General features: G+C 47.3%; 1 protein-coding gene across 2 annotated transcripts; it reads right to left on the bottom strand.

The window, feature by feature from the left end:
• On the bottom strand, positions 1–14359 carry NACA (nascent polypeptide associated complex subunit alpha). Of its 2 annotated transcripts, none has more exons than XM_036251486.1 (8): positions 14235–14359; positions 13323–13394; positions 3148–3233; positions 2901–2978; positions 1200–1346; positions 677–805; positions 334–456; positions 1–149 (listed from the first exon to the last, which is right to left on the bottom strand). In XM_036251486.1, exons 2-8 carry the CDS (start codon positions 13390–13392, stop codon positions 135–137), a joined length of 648 nt encoding a protein of 215 aa, XP_036107379.1. In that variant the 5' UTR covers positions 13393–13394; positions 14235–14359; the 3' UTR covers positions 1–134. The 2 variants fall into 2 exon arrangements, with proteins under 2 accessions (XP_036107379.1, XP_036107380.1); XM_036251487.1 differs by having other exon boundaries at positions 13323–13416; positions 14235–14266.
• Between the last annotated feature and the right edge of the window lie 2291 nt (positions 14360–16650).

Genomic DNA, 16650 nt, shown 5'->3' with positions numbered 1-16650 from the left:
TTGAGTTCATCCCACAAGAAGTCATAACTTTATTAATGATAGAAACAGTACAAATTTCAAACCAAGCTGCAGTAACTCTCCAGAAACACCAAAAAAAAAAAAGAAAAAAAAAAGAGGTTGTCCTTTTTAGATGGTTACATCGTTAATTCCTGTAAGACAAAAGAGATCATCAGAGGTACAGACAAACTGAAAGAATTCAGGTCACTAAAACTTAAGGTAACTCAAGATAAGCTTTGGAATGTGGTTTCCCTAATGGGCCGATAATAAACATAGAAAATAAAGCCACCCATAATTAGGTCACAAGCAGTCAGGAACAAAGGCTTGGACACTTACCATAATAGCATTTACAATATCATTACTATTGTTCTTCAGGGCTCGGACTGCCTTTGCTCTCGACACATTTGCTTGTGACATGACCAATTCTATGTCCTTAACTTCCACACCGGTTTCATCAACCTAAGAGAGAGGGAAAAATACATGTGATAAATTAAAGGCAAGAACAACTTCAGGTAATTTGTTGGAGCCAGAAGTCTCTTGAACCTCGTTCTTAATCTAACTCAAACACTATTTCACTCAATGGGATTCAAGAGACTAAAACAATAGAAAATTCACCCATCAATACAAACACAATACTATCTGGAGAGGATTAAAAGTATAAAAAGATTTCCTCATATACCTCCTCCTCTTCACTCTCCTCTTGTACAGTTGGAGTCTGTGTATTTTCTTGAATGTTTGAGACAGCTTCACCTTGAACTTTGAATTTCTCAGCAGCTGCTAGCTGTGCTTGCTGAGATAAATCCTCAATCTGTAGAGCAGAAAAGAGATTCATGTGAATATTATCTGTCTGTAGTAAATTAAATAAATTAAGTTACATCTTTGCCAAACTTGCACTCTAAACTCACTTCAGGTTAATTTACTATACAGCTTTAAATTGTTTGCCCTTGCTCAGATTATATATCACTGCAGAAGCAGCTTAGGTTTAAAGCAGTGATGTTCAATTGGGGGTGACTTTGCCTCCCAGGGGACACCTGTCAAATATCTGGAGTTTTTTTTTGTTATCACAACTGGATGTGATATTGCTAAATATCTATAATGCACAGGGCAGCCCTTCCACAACAAAGAATACTGACCCAAAATACCAATGGTGCTGAACTTGAGAAACCCTGGTCTAGAGCAACTCCTGTGAAAACTTTCCTTACCTTGGCTTCCCCAAAAACTATGTAGGTATCTGAAGCTGGGCTCTTGTAGACATCTGGTTTTGTGATGACAAAGAGGATGTTCTTCGATTTCCGGATAGTGACCCTAGTAACCCCTGTAACCTGTCGAAGACCCAGTTTGGACATAGCCTAAGGAATAAAAAAAGAACACCAGGTCTTCAACTTTTAAGAAGCAGCTCCAGGAAGTAAGGACCACAATGATACCATATCCAAAATGAATAATTTTTGGGGGATAAGAGAAGTTTATAGAAAAATACAGAATTGGCAGAGGATCTAAATAGATACCTCTCTTGCTCTGGCCGGTTTTGCACAGCGGTTAGAATGTTGGCCCACGGACCAATGAGTCGTGGGTTCAATTTTGGTCAAGGGCACATACTTTGGTTGCAATTTGTCCCCAGCCCTGGTTAGGGTTGTGTGGGAGGCGGCTACTCGATGTGTCCCTTTCATGTCTCCGTCTCTGTTTCTCCCTCCCTCCCTCCCTCCCACTCCTTCTGAACAAAAAATAAAGAAGTGTTCTCAGGCAAGGATAAAAAATAAATAAACAAATAAACAGACACCCCTCAAAATAGGACATACAAATGGCCAAGAGACATGTGAAAAAACACTCAACTTTACCAATCATCAGAGAGATGCAAATTAAAACAACTGTGAGGTATCACCTCACACCTGTCAGAATGGCTGCCATCAACAAATCATCAAACAAGTGCTGGCAAGGGTGTGGAGAAAAGGGGACTCTAGTACACTGTTGGTGGGAATGCAGACTGATGCAGCCACTATGGAAAACAATATGGTGTTATCTCAAATTGAACTGCCATTTGACCAAGTGATCCTACTTCTAGGAATATACCCTAAGAAGCCTGAAACAACAATCAGAATATATGTACCCCTATGTTCACAGCAGCACTATTTACAACGCTAAGATCTGGAAACAGCTCAAGAGTCCATCAATAGATGAGTGGATAAAAAAGCTATGGTACATATACACAATGGAATTCTATGGAGGTCTAAGAAAAATCTCTTATCCTTTGAGATGACATGGAGGGACCTGGAGAGTATTAGCATGAGCAAAACAATCCAATCAGAGAAAGACAAGTATCACATGATCTCACTTATTTGTGGAATATAACAAACAAAACAAGCTGTATAAAATAGACCCAGAATCATAAAAACAGGGGGGAAAAGGAGAAACATTTGTAACAAAAAGAATACAGAACTGGTTTCCAGGACTTCTGTTTTTTTTTTTTGCCATAGTAACTTCTGTCGTTTTTTTTTCTTTATTGATTTTAGAGAGAGGAAGAGAGGCAGGGGGAGAGAGAAACACTGATGAGAGAGAACATTAACTGGCCACCTCCTGCATGCCTTCCACTAGGGATCCGGCCCACAACCTGGACATGTGCCCTGACCAGGAATCAAACCAGCGATCTTTTAGTGCATGGGTCGACGCTATTTTTGTCATTTTAACTAAACATGATTCTATCACCAACAAGAGTTCCCCTCTACAAAAGTTTAGAGGGGAGAGTTTCTCCCCTCTAAAGTTGCTTAATCAGAAACTTTTTTTTTTTGGTAATTGCCCCTAGCAGGAATTGAACCCGGGACTCTCTGGTCCGCAGGCCGACGCTCGAACCGCTGAGCCAAACTGGCCAGGGCAGAAACTTTATTCTTGTTTATAATTTAAAATATTACCTTCCGTGCCTTCTTTTCACTCCGGCTCTGTTTTGCTTTACTGACTGGTTCTTCATCGATTTCAGCTGCCGCCGCTAGCTAAAATAAAATAGTAAGCTAAAATGTAAGACTTGGATTCCACAATCCCCCTCTGGTTTTGTTTATGAAAGTTTACTCTAAATATGTAAGTCACCTTCTCTGGTCAACCCTGGTTCTGCGATGCTTCCTTGATCCAAGTACTTGTACTAATGAACAAGACAACACCCACCTGGGCTTGTTGTGTGGTTGCCTGTGTGGAATCTTGTTCCTCGAGCTCTGGTACTGATTCATCACTGTCAGACTCTGTTCCAGATCCTAGGAGAAAAAATAATTTTTACTATTTTATAGTGGAGATTATTAAAAGGAGGCATGTCATGATGGCTTGCCTGGACTAGTGGTCACTGACTTACGCTAAACGTTGCAAAGGTAAATGTAAATCAAATGACGTATATAAAGTCAACTTGAACCCCCTAACTTAGTCACAAATTAGTGTGTATACATCCATTAAAGACCCAGCGCCAGAAACGAGAGGTAATTTACTAGACACTGATGAACAATTTAGTTCATATACTATAACTGCTTCCTTTCCCTCAAGGTCTTCACTTCTTAGCATAGGCAAACACCAATGACATATGTAACTACAAATACTACCCAATAAGCCCAACTACCCCAGAAAGGTTCTGGCAGACAAGGTGTCTGCGATACACTGAAGTGAAGAAACAAGATCATGTTGTGGCAGCAGACCAGGGAGGGCAGTTTCCCCTCATCGTTTAAACTAGGTTGGGGGAGGTCAGAAGCAGTTATGTACACACATTTAGCTTTATTTTCAAACCACTCATCCTAGCAATTTGATCTAATCAATACCACTTAAAGATTCTCAATGATGCCAACCTACAGCTCCAATAGTCACCTTTACTACTCATTGTCCTGTGACCTCTCTCATTTCCTTCAAACATAATTCACATATTTTAAGCTTTCTTCAATCGAAAGGCCAAGCATCAATAGACTACGGAGGGAAAAAAGCATTCTGCACCATTCTCAGGCTAGGAAAAATAGGTCTTTTAAAAAAAGGAAGTCCCTGGGCACCGTTCATTACTAATTCCAAGAAGTAAACAGAAATTCAAATAGTTCCAATATTCAATAGTTTCTCAATATTTTAGCAAATCCCAGGCTCAGGGACAATGTTAGTGATGTGGTAGAAATTAGAGCAAATTAAGGTCTAGTAGGTCTTGGTTTTCAAAGTCACATCAGTTAGATAAAATGATGGCAAACTCAGTTAGTCTGGACCCCATTACACAAGATGATACACAATAGATTATCTGAAGTGATGAAAACCAAGATTCCATTTCACATTCCTAGGGCTTTTGCATTTAAATATGATCATTCTATGTTCTATGTCCAAACACAAGCAGATATTCTGGAGAAAGTGGCGCATCCTAGGGTTAGTATTGGTGGGTAGCCCCCAGAAGGAGTGTGGGCGACACACCATGCACACGGCAAACCAAGGCATATACCCTTGTTGTTCTTCAGAACAGGCTGCTTGGCAGAGGGGGTTGGGGCAGGGATCCCAGCAGATTTGGGGGTGGGCATGTTGACGAGGACCGACTGGAAAGGCACTCCCCCCGAGATTGGTTCCGGGGGAATCAGAGGCGGCAGCTCATCCTCATCAGCAGGGGCTGAGGGCTTACAGGATGATTCCAGCACCAGCCCAGGTGAGGACGGCAGAGGTTGCTGTTTAGGAAGCAGAGGGGGAACTGGGGAGGGAGCAAGAGGCAGAGAGACTGATGGGGTGGGTGCTGGAGAGACAGATGCTGATCCAGTTTTAGGAAGGACCTTCCCAGAGGCAGCTGCTGCTAGAGGTGTAGATGTCTCAGAGTTTGGATGAGGAGCCAAGGGACCCTTTGGAGAGTAAGTTTCTTTGCCCTTTAAGGGAGAAATAGGGAGGACTTTTGGAGTCTTTGGAGAAGTGCCTTTCTGAGTGGAGACTGGCAGTAGAGGGGATGGAGAAACCACTGTAGAAAGGGGTCCTTTAGTACCATTCTTAGCTGAGACATCTGGGCACACAGGAGATGAACTCTTCTTGGCTGGTGGACCTTTTTGAGTGGGAGCTGTGATGATTGGTGCTTTTTCTGAAGCTGGGGCAACAAGTACTGCTTCGAGAGTGGAGCCTTCCTTTATTGGGGGCCCTTTAGATGCCTGAGGGGCAATGGATCCCAAGGGACATGTGATCAGAACTGGGGAAGCAGGGGAGTCTTTGGGGGATGGAACTGTTGGGACCCCTGTGGGGGAGGAAGAAACCACAGCTGAGGGAGTAGGGGCCCCTTTGGAGGATGGGGTTCCTGGGACTTTTTGGGGAGATGGAGTTGCTAGGGCCCCTTTGGAGGCCTGGGCGGCTGAGGTCTCTTTGGAGGATGGAGCTGCTGGGGACCCTTTCCCTTTGGGGGACTGGACGGCTGAGGTCTCTTTGGGGGCTGGAGTTGCCGGGGCCCCTTTCCCTTTGGGGGCTGGGGCAGCTGAGGGCTCTTTGAGGGCTGGAGTTGCTGGGGTGGCTGAAGGCTCTTTGAGAAATAGAGTTTCTGGGGCCCCTTTCCCCTTGGGGGCTGGGGAGGCTGAGGGCTCTTTGGGGGATGGAGTTTCTGGGGCCCCTTTCCTTTTAGGGGCTGGGGTGGCTGAGGGCTCTTTGGGGGATGGAGTTTCTGGGGCCCCTTTCCTTTTAGGGGCTGGGGTGGCTGAGGGCTCTTTGGGGGATGGAGTTTCTGGGGCCCCTTTCCCTTTAGGGGCTGGGGTGGCTGAGAGCTCTTTGGGGGATGGAGTTTCTGGGGCTCCTTTCCCTTTAGGGGCTGGGGTGGCTGAGGGCTCTTTGGGGGATGGAATTGCTGGAGCCACTTTCCCTTTAGGGGCTAGAGTTTCTGGGGCCCCTTTCCCTTTAGGGGCTGGGGTGGCTGAGGGCTCCTTGGGGGATGGAGTTACTGGGGCCCCTTTCCCTTTAGGAGCTGGGGCGGCTGAAGGCTCCTTGGGGGATGGAGTTTCTGGGGCTCCTTTCCCTTTAGGAGCTGGGGCGGCTGAAGGCTCCTTGGGGGATGGAGTTGCTGGAGCCCCTTTCTCTTTGGGGGCTGGGGCAGCTGAAGGCTCTTTGGGGGCTGGAGTTTCTGGGGCCGCTTTCCCTTTAGGGGCTGGGGTGGCTGAGGGCTCCTTGGGGGATGGAGTTTCTGGGGCTCCTTTCCCTTTAGGGGCTGGGGTGGCTGAGGGCTCCTTGGGGGATGGAGTTTCTGGGGCTCCTTTCCCTTTAGGGGCTGGGGCGGCTGAAGGCTCTTTGGTGGATGGAGTTTCTGGGGCTCCTTTCCCTTTAGGAGCTGGGGTGGCTGAGGGCTCCTTGGGGGATGGAGTTTCTGGGGCTCCTTTCCCTTTAGGAGCTGAGGCGGCTGAGGGCTCCTTGGGGGATGGAGTTGCTGGAGCCCCTTTCTCTTTGGGGGCTGGGGCAGCTGAGGGCTCTTTGGTGGATGGAGTTGCTGGGGCTGCTTTCCCTTTAGGGGCTGGGGCGGCTGAGGGGTCTTTGGGGGCTGGAGTTGCTGGGGCCCCTTTCCCTTTAGGAGCTGGGGCGGCTGAAGGCTCCTTGGGGGATGGAGTTGCTGGCGCCCCTTTCTCTTTGGGGGCTGGAGTTTCTGGGGCCGCTTTCCCTTTAGGGGCTGGGGTGGCTGAGGGGTCCTTGGGGGATGGAGTTGCTGGGGCCCCTTTCCCTTTGGGAGCTGGGGTGGCTGAGGACTCCTTGGGGGATGGAGTTGCTGGGGCCCCTTTCTCTTTGGGGGCTGGGGTGGTTGAGGGCTCCTTGGAGGATGGAGTTGCTGGGGCCCCTTTCTCTTTAGGAGCTGGGGTGGCTGAGGGGTCTTTGGGGGCTGGAGTTGCTGGGGCCCCTTTCCCTTTGGGAGCTGGGGTGGCTGAGGACTCCTTGGGGGATGGAGTTGCTGGGGCCCCTTTCTCTTTGGGGGCTGGGGTGGTTGAGGGCTCCTTGGAGGATGGAGTTGCTGGGGCCCCTTTCTCTTTAGGAGCTGGGGTGGCTGAGGGGTCTTTGGGGGCTGGAGTTGCTGGGGCCCCTTTCCCTTTGGGAGCTGGGGTGGCTGAGGACTCCTTGGGGGATGGAGTTGCTGGGGCCCCTTTCTCTTTGGGGGCTGGGGTGGTTGAGGGCTCCTTGGAGGATGGAGTTGCTGGGGCCCCTTTCTCTTTAGGAGCTGGGGTGGCTGAGGGCACCTTGGGGGATGGAGTTTCTGGGGCCACTTTCCCTTTAGGGGATGGGGCAGCCGAGGGCTCCTTGGGGGATGGAGTTGCTGGGGCCCCTTTCTCCTTGGGGGCTGGGGCGGTTAAGGGCTCTTTGGGGGATGGAGTTTCTGGGGCCGCTTTCCCTTTAGGGGCAGGGGTGGCTGAGGGCTCTTTGGGGGATGGAGTTGCTGGGGCTCCTTTTCCTTTAGGGGCTAAGGTGGCTGAGGGCTCTTTAGGGGATGGAGTTTCTGGGGCCCCTTTAGGGGCTGGGGTGGTTGAGGGCTCTTTGGGGGATGGAGTTTCTGGGGTCCCTTTCCCTTTAGGAGCCTGGGCAGCTGAGGGCTCTTTGGGGGATAGAGTTTCTGGGGCCCCTTTCCCTTTGGGGGCTGGGATAGTTGAGGGTTCTTTGGGGGCTGGAATCCCTTTCCCTTTAGGAGCTGGGGTGGCTGAGGGCTCTTTGGGGGATGAAGTTTCTGGGGTCCCTTTCCCTTTGGGGGCTGGGACAGTTGAGGTTTTTTTGGGGGCTGGAGTAGCTGAGGGCTCTTTGGGAGATGAAGCTGCTGGGGTCCCTTTGGGGGCTGGGGCAGCTGAGGGCATTTTGGGGGATGAAGTTGTTGGAGATCCTTTTGGGGAGGGGGGAGTCATAGCTGAAGGAGCAGGAGCTCCTATGGGGGCTGAAAGCTCTTTGAGGGAAGGAGAAACCACAGCTGAGGGGGTAGGGGTCCCTTTGGAGGATGGGGTTGTTCGAGACTCTTTGGGGGATGTTGCTGAGGTTCCTCTGGGGGAAGGAAGGTCCATAGCTGGGGGGGTGGGGGCCCCTTTGGGTGAGGAGGAAACCACAGTCAGGGGTTTGGGGATTTCTTTAGGGGATGAGGTTGCTGGGCCCCTTTTTGGGGAGGGAGGAGCCATAGCTGAGGGAATGGAGGCCCCTTTGGGAGATGGGGTAGCTGGGACTCCTTTGGGGGAGGAAGGAGTCATAGTTGGAGAAGTAAGAGTTTCTTTAGGGGATGGAATTGCTGGCCCCTCTTTGGGGGAGGGAGGGGCAGCAGCTGGGGAAGTTGGGGCCCCTTTGGAGAATGGAGGAGTGGGGGAATGCTTCTTGGCTAGTGATCCTTTAGGGACTTGAAAAGAAAAATTGGCCTCTGGAAGAAAGGAAGCTTCAATTAGAGAAACAGGAGATGAGAGATTTCCAGCAGGAGTATCAGAGATAGCCGGTATGTTTTTAGAAACAGAAGGAGCAAGAGTTAATGCTGTAGAAGTTGCTAAACCCTTTTTGGTTGGATGTCTTCCAGTCTGGGGAGATCCTAAAGATGAGGAGTGAGCTAGGTAAGTTCCTTTGGAAGATGCAGTAACAGAAGCACCAGAGTCCTCAGTTGAGTATCCTTCAGGAGAGGAAGCCACAGGTGCCAATGCGGAAGTATGAGAAGTACCAGCTAGGGGAAGAGAGGGAAAGGATTCTGATTTGGAAATTTCAGAAGCCATTGCCACAGTAGCTGGAGAAGCAGAAACATTCTGTGTGGATAAAGTCATAGCTAGAGTCACAGGGGAACATTCCGAGATGGGAAGAACCAAAGGTAAAGCAGTAAGAGTGGAAGTACCCTTCTTGGCTGGGTGGCTTTTAGGAGTTAAAGAGACAGTTCCTTCTAGAAAAGGGCTGGCTGTAGTTATAGGAGTGGAAGTTCCTTTGGCAGTTGGAGCCACTCCAGAAGTGGCAGCACTTTCCAATGGAAATGTATCTACAGTTGGGGTAGTAAGAGAACTTTTGAGAAGTAGACTAGAGGGGTCTGGGCTTGCATAAGGATCTGTCTTGATTATAGAGGCTGGGGAAATAACACCTAGAGGAGAGGCAGTAGTAACAGCGGGCTTAACTACAGGCAGAGGTTCTACTTGGCTTTTGTTTGCTAAGGTGGCTTCAGGACAAAGAGATACCTCTAGAGAAGATGATGTACTCTGGGGACAGGATGGATTTTGAGGAGCTGCCAGGGTCAATGGTAATAGAACAGGGTCTTTCTTGGTAGGGAGCTCTGCTTGGGCTGGTACAATAGGGGCTCCTACAGTACAGACAGGTACAGTTTGGAGATCTTTCTGTGTTGGAAACTTCACCAATACTGAAGCAGGGAGACTTTTGGAGTCCTCAGGGGCTGGCAGCGGAGGAGAGTCTGGTATCCCCAGAGTGGTGGTTACTTGAGGAGTAAGAAGCTCTTTGGGAGCCACAGGTGCGATAGCCAAGGAAGTATGGGAAGCTGAGTTCTTACTACTCATGGGACCTGATGAAATTGGAGGAGAGATGCAAGCAGCACCTACTGTCTCAAAGGTGGTAGGTGCTGCAGAAATTGTAGAGGGGTTAGTCATCACAAGTGAGGTGGTTCCAACAGAACAAACAGGAGTTTCTTTCAAGTCTAGATTTCCTAGAGCAGCAGCAGGAGGAATCTGGGCCACCAAAGGCTGCTGATAAGTGGCATTATGAGAGCCTTTGAGAATGAGAGAGGCTGTAGGAGATAAGGGAGAAGAGACAGCTGCATTTGAGGAACCAGAAGGGTTGTAGGAGGATACGCTAGTGCTGGGAGAAAGCCCCTTGTCAACAGATAGAGCCAGAGAGGAAGATGGAGCCCCCACTGGAAAAGCAGTCACAGCAGCAGGAACCACCTCATTTTTGGAAGGAAGGGGAGGAATTACAGATTGCTGAGAAGGGTAAGAGGCCCCAATGGAAGAATGATCTACAGAAATAGTACCCACTATAGAATCTGACAGGACATTAGGGCCTGTTTGACCTACAGGTTGGACAGGAGAACCAAGACAACTCTGATGTAAAGGTTTAAGATGAGAGCCCAGAGAAGTGAGGAAAACTGGGGGGACATTGGGAGCCATAGGAACAGACTGGGTTGAAAGAGGTAAGGCAGGAGGTGGACTAAGGGATCCCTTTAGGTTGAGGCTTACAGAGTTTTGTGGAGAAGTCAGAGCTGAGGAAATAGGGATACCTTTGATCTGAGAGGAAGTGATGGCTAGAGGACTGGTGGGTGGTGACTGAGCACATGAGGCTACTCCAGACTGAACAGAGGACAAGGGAGTTACAACATGGGAAGGAACAGCACTGGCTGTATATGGAGGGATGGGGATAACTTTTGGATTAGGGATTACTTGAGAGGGAGCTTGAACAGGAGATGTCTTTGGTTCTGAGGAAGTAACGGGAGCGGACAGAGGTGTCACTGACCCTGACTCAGCCACAGCAACTGAAGGTGAACTAAGAGGGTTAGGTGGATTAGCACAGGTCTTCTGAACCGAGTGGGGAGCTAAGGCCACTAGAGTTAAGGGAGATGAAGAGGGATGGGCACCTTTCAGAGTTGGAGTTATCATGGGAGAGGCCAGAGCTAAGGCTGCTGGGGAGATGGGAGGCCCTATAAGGTTTGGTAGGAATGCTGGGGTGTCAGGGAGGGGAGGGGCAGCCCCCAAAGGCAGGGCTGCCCCAGAGGATGACTGGGGAAAAGGAGCTTCAAAAGGGGTTGAGGCAGTAGTAGAGGGGGAAAGGAAAGGGGCAGGCTGGTTAGGGGTTGCCGGAGGGCACTGTTGTAGGGGCAGAGAGCAAGAAGGGGGAAGGGTTGGTTCAGGCTGCCCTAAGGCAGCAGTGACGCTCAAGGCTGAAGACACAGGAAGCACAGCTGGAGGAGAAAAGCAAAAAAGGGAATAAAGAAGGAAAGGGAAGGAAAAAAAATAAAGGTGAGTTATGTAGCCCAACTTGGTTCAACATGTTTCATAAGAAACACTGGAATTTTTAATATGGGGAAGGAAAGTCACCACACAGGATTAGACAAAGGTGACAGGCTATAGCAAGCCTTCCAAAACATACTTCAGTAGTCAAGTAAGAATACACTCCTCCCTTCCTTCCTCAAATAAACCCTAAGTCTTTCTCACAGAATCACCACCAGAACAGCTGTTCCACTCTGTCCAGCCAAGGACCATGAACTAACTAAAACACACTGGAACAAGGAAGGCAGTGAGTGGTGATGATGATAAGGAATCAGAGCTAAATGAGAAAACAGGCCTTTTATACGTTCAGGTTTCCACTAGGTCAGGAAAAACCCGACTCTCAGAATAAAGTTTTAGGAAGGGGGTGTTATTCATAAAGTTGAAATGCTTTAGAATTTAATACTAAATACTATGAAATCAGGCCACTTGACTTCCCTGTGCCTTAGTTTACTTACATAAAACAAACAAACAAAAACCCAATCACAAATGAGTTGTACTCCATAGTCTCTACAGACCTTCCCAGGTAATGTTATCTCCAACATTAATCTAAGATGAATTGGACTGCCAGGGAGACCTTGGTCACAAGGGTAGGGACTGTATTATGAAACTGTAACCCAACTTGTTAAACCAGACTGTGGTTCTATTTTGGAAGTAGGGAATTACAGTGGAGAAAATATATTGGATCCCCACCCCTTAATCTAGATAAGAATGTCACTGTCAAAAAAGACCAGTATCTGGCACTAAGGTAAAGCTAGGCATGATTTTCTGAATGACAGAAAAATCCACATTTACTATTCAGGAGATAACACAGGAGTAGAGTATCAAATGCTCAACACCTTGAAGGGAGTATTTAAAACAAAACAAAAAAGCCCGTAGCATTCAAAGTCACAGAAAAGACAGGCAGCTCAACCAGTTTTTCCTGGAGAGTTGGCAGGTCAAATTTTATGATTAAAGTGCAAATGCTTTCAAACATAATCAGAACCTAAAACTTATATTTTCATTCGACTGAACCTCAAGATGGGTGGGATAAGGACCAAATAACTTAGTTTAGACACCACAATCAATTCCCTGAGGTAGCTTTCTCATACACCCTAATAATTTATTTATACAAAAAATTCTTAGTGTTTATTTATCACTAGTACTCCCGTAATATTATTAAACCCACTGTGCAAGCTCGAACTAGTCAGGTATGAATTTAATAGCCTTTTTGAAGAATTGCTCCAGAAACAAATGGCATTACTTTTGAAGCTTGAAACCAGATTATTCTAAATCCATCTGAATTTTTCAGTCTCCACATTTGTAAAGTTGTTCAACAAGACTACGGTTTTATTTAACACTGAATTAAGGGATTTTTAGAGAGCAGTCCTTTACTTTTTCTCTTAAGTCCCTTGTAGTTCAAAGATTTCACATAGCCCCTTCCTGAGTTCAGGGACCCTCTCCCTTTGCTAGCAGCTGTAGTAATCCCTTCAGCTGCTGAAATTAGACAGGTGGAGAGAGAGAACCTTCATGCTTTCAACTATGACCAATTCTATTTTAACTCCAGGAGACAGAAATTATCCTTAAATGAGAGGTGCAGTTAAAAAAATTTTTCTAGAAGAAATGGGGGGGGGGGGGGAGAATGAGAGATTAGAGCCTGAAGATTCCCTTCATTTACTCCTGCACAATTCAGAAAGATCATCATTAAAAAAAATTTTCCCACTACCCCCTTTCAAGTTTTATAGAGATGCAATTTGATCAGAATTCAAAATTTGCCTTTAACTACGTTCTACAACCATCAATTTCAAAGACAAATAGCAGTCAAAGGAAAGCTTTATTTCAATCCTGGGTTCCTGACAAGCTGCTGATGCAGGCACTATTCCAGCACACTACAAACAATCTCATCACCAATCCATAAAACAAGTCAAAAGACCTAGGAAGGCCCTCGGTCCTAGTAAAGCACATTTACCACAGCACACATCTCATTCAGACATGTGATGACGGCACAATGCCAAGCTCTGCCATCTAAAACCTTGATGCAACTTGCTGGCTGAAACTTCACAAAAGCTCAAATCTCCCTGGCCTGCCAGTGTGCCATCCAGTTCTAATAGGTAAGAATCACCGAGCCCCTGCCCTGCTGTTTTCCTTTGTGAGGTGGGTTCCACAACTGTGCTCCCCTTGAGGCAGTTGCCATAACTACAGGGCGCTTTTAATGTTCCTGAATCTTAAATATACTGTTTTTATCCCACTCAAGTCCCTCCAGGACAGCAATGAATATTATAGACTTTCCCTGATAGAGCTACAACCCCATCTTCTTTAATAAAAGATAACTCTGAAAGGCCGAAGTGTATTCCCTTCGTTTCTTTACCCACCAAATGGTCTTAGGGTCAATCTCACAATCTTAACGGCACGGGGCATAGGGGAACCTACCTGTCTCAGCCTGGGGCTGTGGCAACTCCTGCTCTGTAGCAGGGACGGTTTCTGTGGCTTCACCGGGCATTTCTGAAGGGAACAGAAAGGAGGCCTGAATTGACTGGGATCCGCTCTGCTACCCAACCCAAGTCACATATTCTTAAAAAGTCTGCGGAAAACGGGGGGAGGGGGGGGCTCATGGAGTTTGGAGACAGTCCTCCCCAAAGCAGCTGGAAGAGGTGAGACACGTCACGTGACCCTCACATCTACAATCAAGCGAATCACTTTTCCCGGCCCCTCTTCACTCCGCAGGGAGCGGAATTTACAGTTTGGTTCGTTTTATTCTACACTTAAAATCCCACAAGGGCAGCAATCGGCGCTGCGTTCTCAACCCGAGAGCGAGGATCCCGGTCTGGCTCCCGACCATGGGAGACTTCAGACGTTACCTTGAACCTCCTCCCCTCCTATGTTTACGCTGCCTGGGACGGTACCTCCAGGACTGCCGTTGGCCTACTTTCAGGAAACGAGGATGCCTCAGGTCCCAAACACTCGTTTGTCACAGTAAGAAAGATGTGTGTGGGGGGGGGCGGCTCCCAAGGCCGTGACCCCTTAACCTCCTACGGGTTCTCGTGAAACCGTCCCGAACTGCAGACGCAGGCCGCTTCCGCCCCCAACACCGCGACGGCTCCCACCACGCCAGCCTTGGACTACAGGCCCGGCACGGGTCCTTTTACCCTGCCTTTGCCAGGACACCAATTGTAGACCCCATTTTGTCAGGAGGCACCAAAGACACAATTCCCAGGGTCAAGTAGGAACCGGGAGGCCACATAAAGCCTCCAACTCTCCTTAGTTCTCAGTCTCCCGGGTGGCTTAGGTCGCAAGAAAGGCGGATGGTTGCGGATAGAGAGTAGCAGCGAAGACACAACTTACTGTGCAGTGAACGCGGAACCAAGATGGCGGCAGAAAGAGAGCGAGCGACAGCGTGACCCACGCCTGTAGCAGAAGGAAGTCTGGCGGAGGGGGAGGGACTAGAATTCGCTTCCGGGTCAGGAACTGCAGGCAGTCACTTCCTTTAACTGGTGACCTGTCCGCGTCTGTCCGGCTATATCCAGATAGGGTTGGTGATGAAGTCTAAATAAGGGTAAGAATTCAGAACTGGATGCGCTGGCCTGCCAGGAACTCTCTGCTCCTGAGCAACGCGGTCCCTAGATAGCCGACCCCGTTCCGTCCCCCAGGTGGAAGCATTTTGACACTTGAAGGGTAAATGCAACCAACCTCTGTCCTCTGGTCAGCAAAACAGTCACAGCGTGATTATTTCTACTTTTGGTTCTTTCTCAAATAAAGCAGGAAGTATGAGGTTTTAAATAATGTGGAACACCACAGAGATTGTATTCACACCATTGTAAAGTAGCAGTGACCTACAGGTTAACCCTCAATTACTTTATATTTGGAATACACAATTTAGACCGATTTTGAAATCACATACAATTGTTTTTGTCTGATGTTTTGGGCACATATTAGATATCCTGAAACTTATCCATTCTGGTCCAGCACCCCACATTACTCATACAGTAGCATTCTTTTTATTTTATTTTAGAGAGGGAGAGAAAAACATCGATCTTTAAAAATAACTTATTTTCGCCCAGCTGGTGTGGCTCAATGGATTGAGCCTCGTCCAATGGACTGAGAGGTCCCGGTTTGATTCCGTCAGGGCACAACCTGGGGTTTCAGGCTCAATCCCCAATAGGGGGCTAGGGGGCATGCAGGAGGCAGATGATGGATGTTTGTCTCACATATGGATGCTCTATCTCTTTCCCTTCCTCTCTCTAAAAAAATCAATAAAAACATATTAAAAAATAAAATAAAAATAATTTATTTTCAGTTACAGTTGACATACATTATATGTTTCAGGTGTTCATCCCTGTGGTTAAACATTACATAACTTACTAAGTGATCATCCCAAATAAATCTCACACTCATCTGACACCATACATAGTTATTAGAATATAATTGAGAAACATTGATTTTTGTTCCACTTACTTATGCATTTACTGTTTGATTCTTGTATGTGTCCTGACCAGAGATGGAATCGACAACCTTGGCCTATCAGGATGATGCTTCACCTAACTGAGCTATCTGGTATTCTTGAAAAGTAGAATGTAAAATCAGTGTTTTGTTAATGAAAAGGCCCTGTCAGCCCTACAAAAGGACACAACACATATATGTGAACCAGCTAACACTACTGGAACTGTGGCTTTAAGACAATTTTGGCTACCTTTTAAGGAAAGCAGTGAACATTTAAAATGCTCTGAAAGCTACTTTAAAATTTCCAGGATCTTTACCATAATGAAGTGAGGATTAAGATTAGTGAATTCGGATTAAACAAGATAGTGGAGTTTACCACGAATGAGAAATTCTAAAATTCTCTTCAGATAGGAAAGGCAATATTATGGAGTGATCAAGAACAGGGCTCTGGGCCCTGGCTGGGTAACTCAGTTGGTTAGAGTGTGGACCCGATAAACCAAGGTTTCAGATTTGAACCCAGGTCAGGGCACATACAAAAAGCAACTGGCTCAGTAGTTGATCATTGACCCATGCACCAAGAGGTTGCTGGTTCGATTCCTGGTCAAGACACAAGCCCAGGTTGTGGGCTCAGTCCCCAGTGGGGGACATGCAGGAGGCAGCCAATTGATCTCTCTCATCGATGTTTCTTTCAAAAACTTTTTTTTCTTTATTAAGAGAGGAAGGGAGAGAGAGAAATAGAAACATCAATGAAAGAACATAGATTGACCGCCTCCTGCACGCCCCCCACTGGAGATTTGGCCAACAATCAGGACATGTGCCCTGACCAGGAATCAAACCAGTGACCTCTTGGTGCATGGGTCAATGCTCAACCACTGCGCCACACCGGATGGGATCTCATCGATGTTTCTCTCTCTCGAAAATCAATAAAGGAAAAAACTTTTATCAAAAAAAAAAAAAAAAAAAGGCAACCAATGAATGCATAAGTGGAACAAATGGATGTTTCTTTCTCTCTCTCTCTCTAAAAAACAAACAAACATGGACTCTAAAGCCAGACTACTTTGAATCTCAGCTTGTTTACCTAATAGTGACCTTAGGCAGTTAACCAATTTGTGCCTCAGTTTCCTCACCTATAAAATAGCCATAATGGTGCCCTGGCTGGTTTTCTCAGTGGTTAGAGCATCGGCCCTCAGATGGAAGGGTTGTGGGTTTGATTCCTAGTCAAGGGCATGTACCTGGGTTGCAGGTTTGTTCCTCAGCCCCAGCTGGGGTCATGTGGGAGGCAGCCTAGATGTGTCTCTTTCACATGGATGTTTCTCTCTCT

Source organism: Molossus molossus, unplaced genomic scaffold (assembly GCF_014108415.1).
Source record: "Molossus molossus isolate mMolMol1 unplaced genomic scaffold, mMolMol1.p scaffold_m16_p_10, whole genome shotgun sequence".
Lineage (NCBI taxonomy): Eukaryota > Metazoa > Chordata > Mammalia > Chiroptera > Molossidae > Molossus > Molossus molossus.
This window is presented reverse-complemented; position numbering and strand designations above follow the sequence as displayed.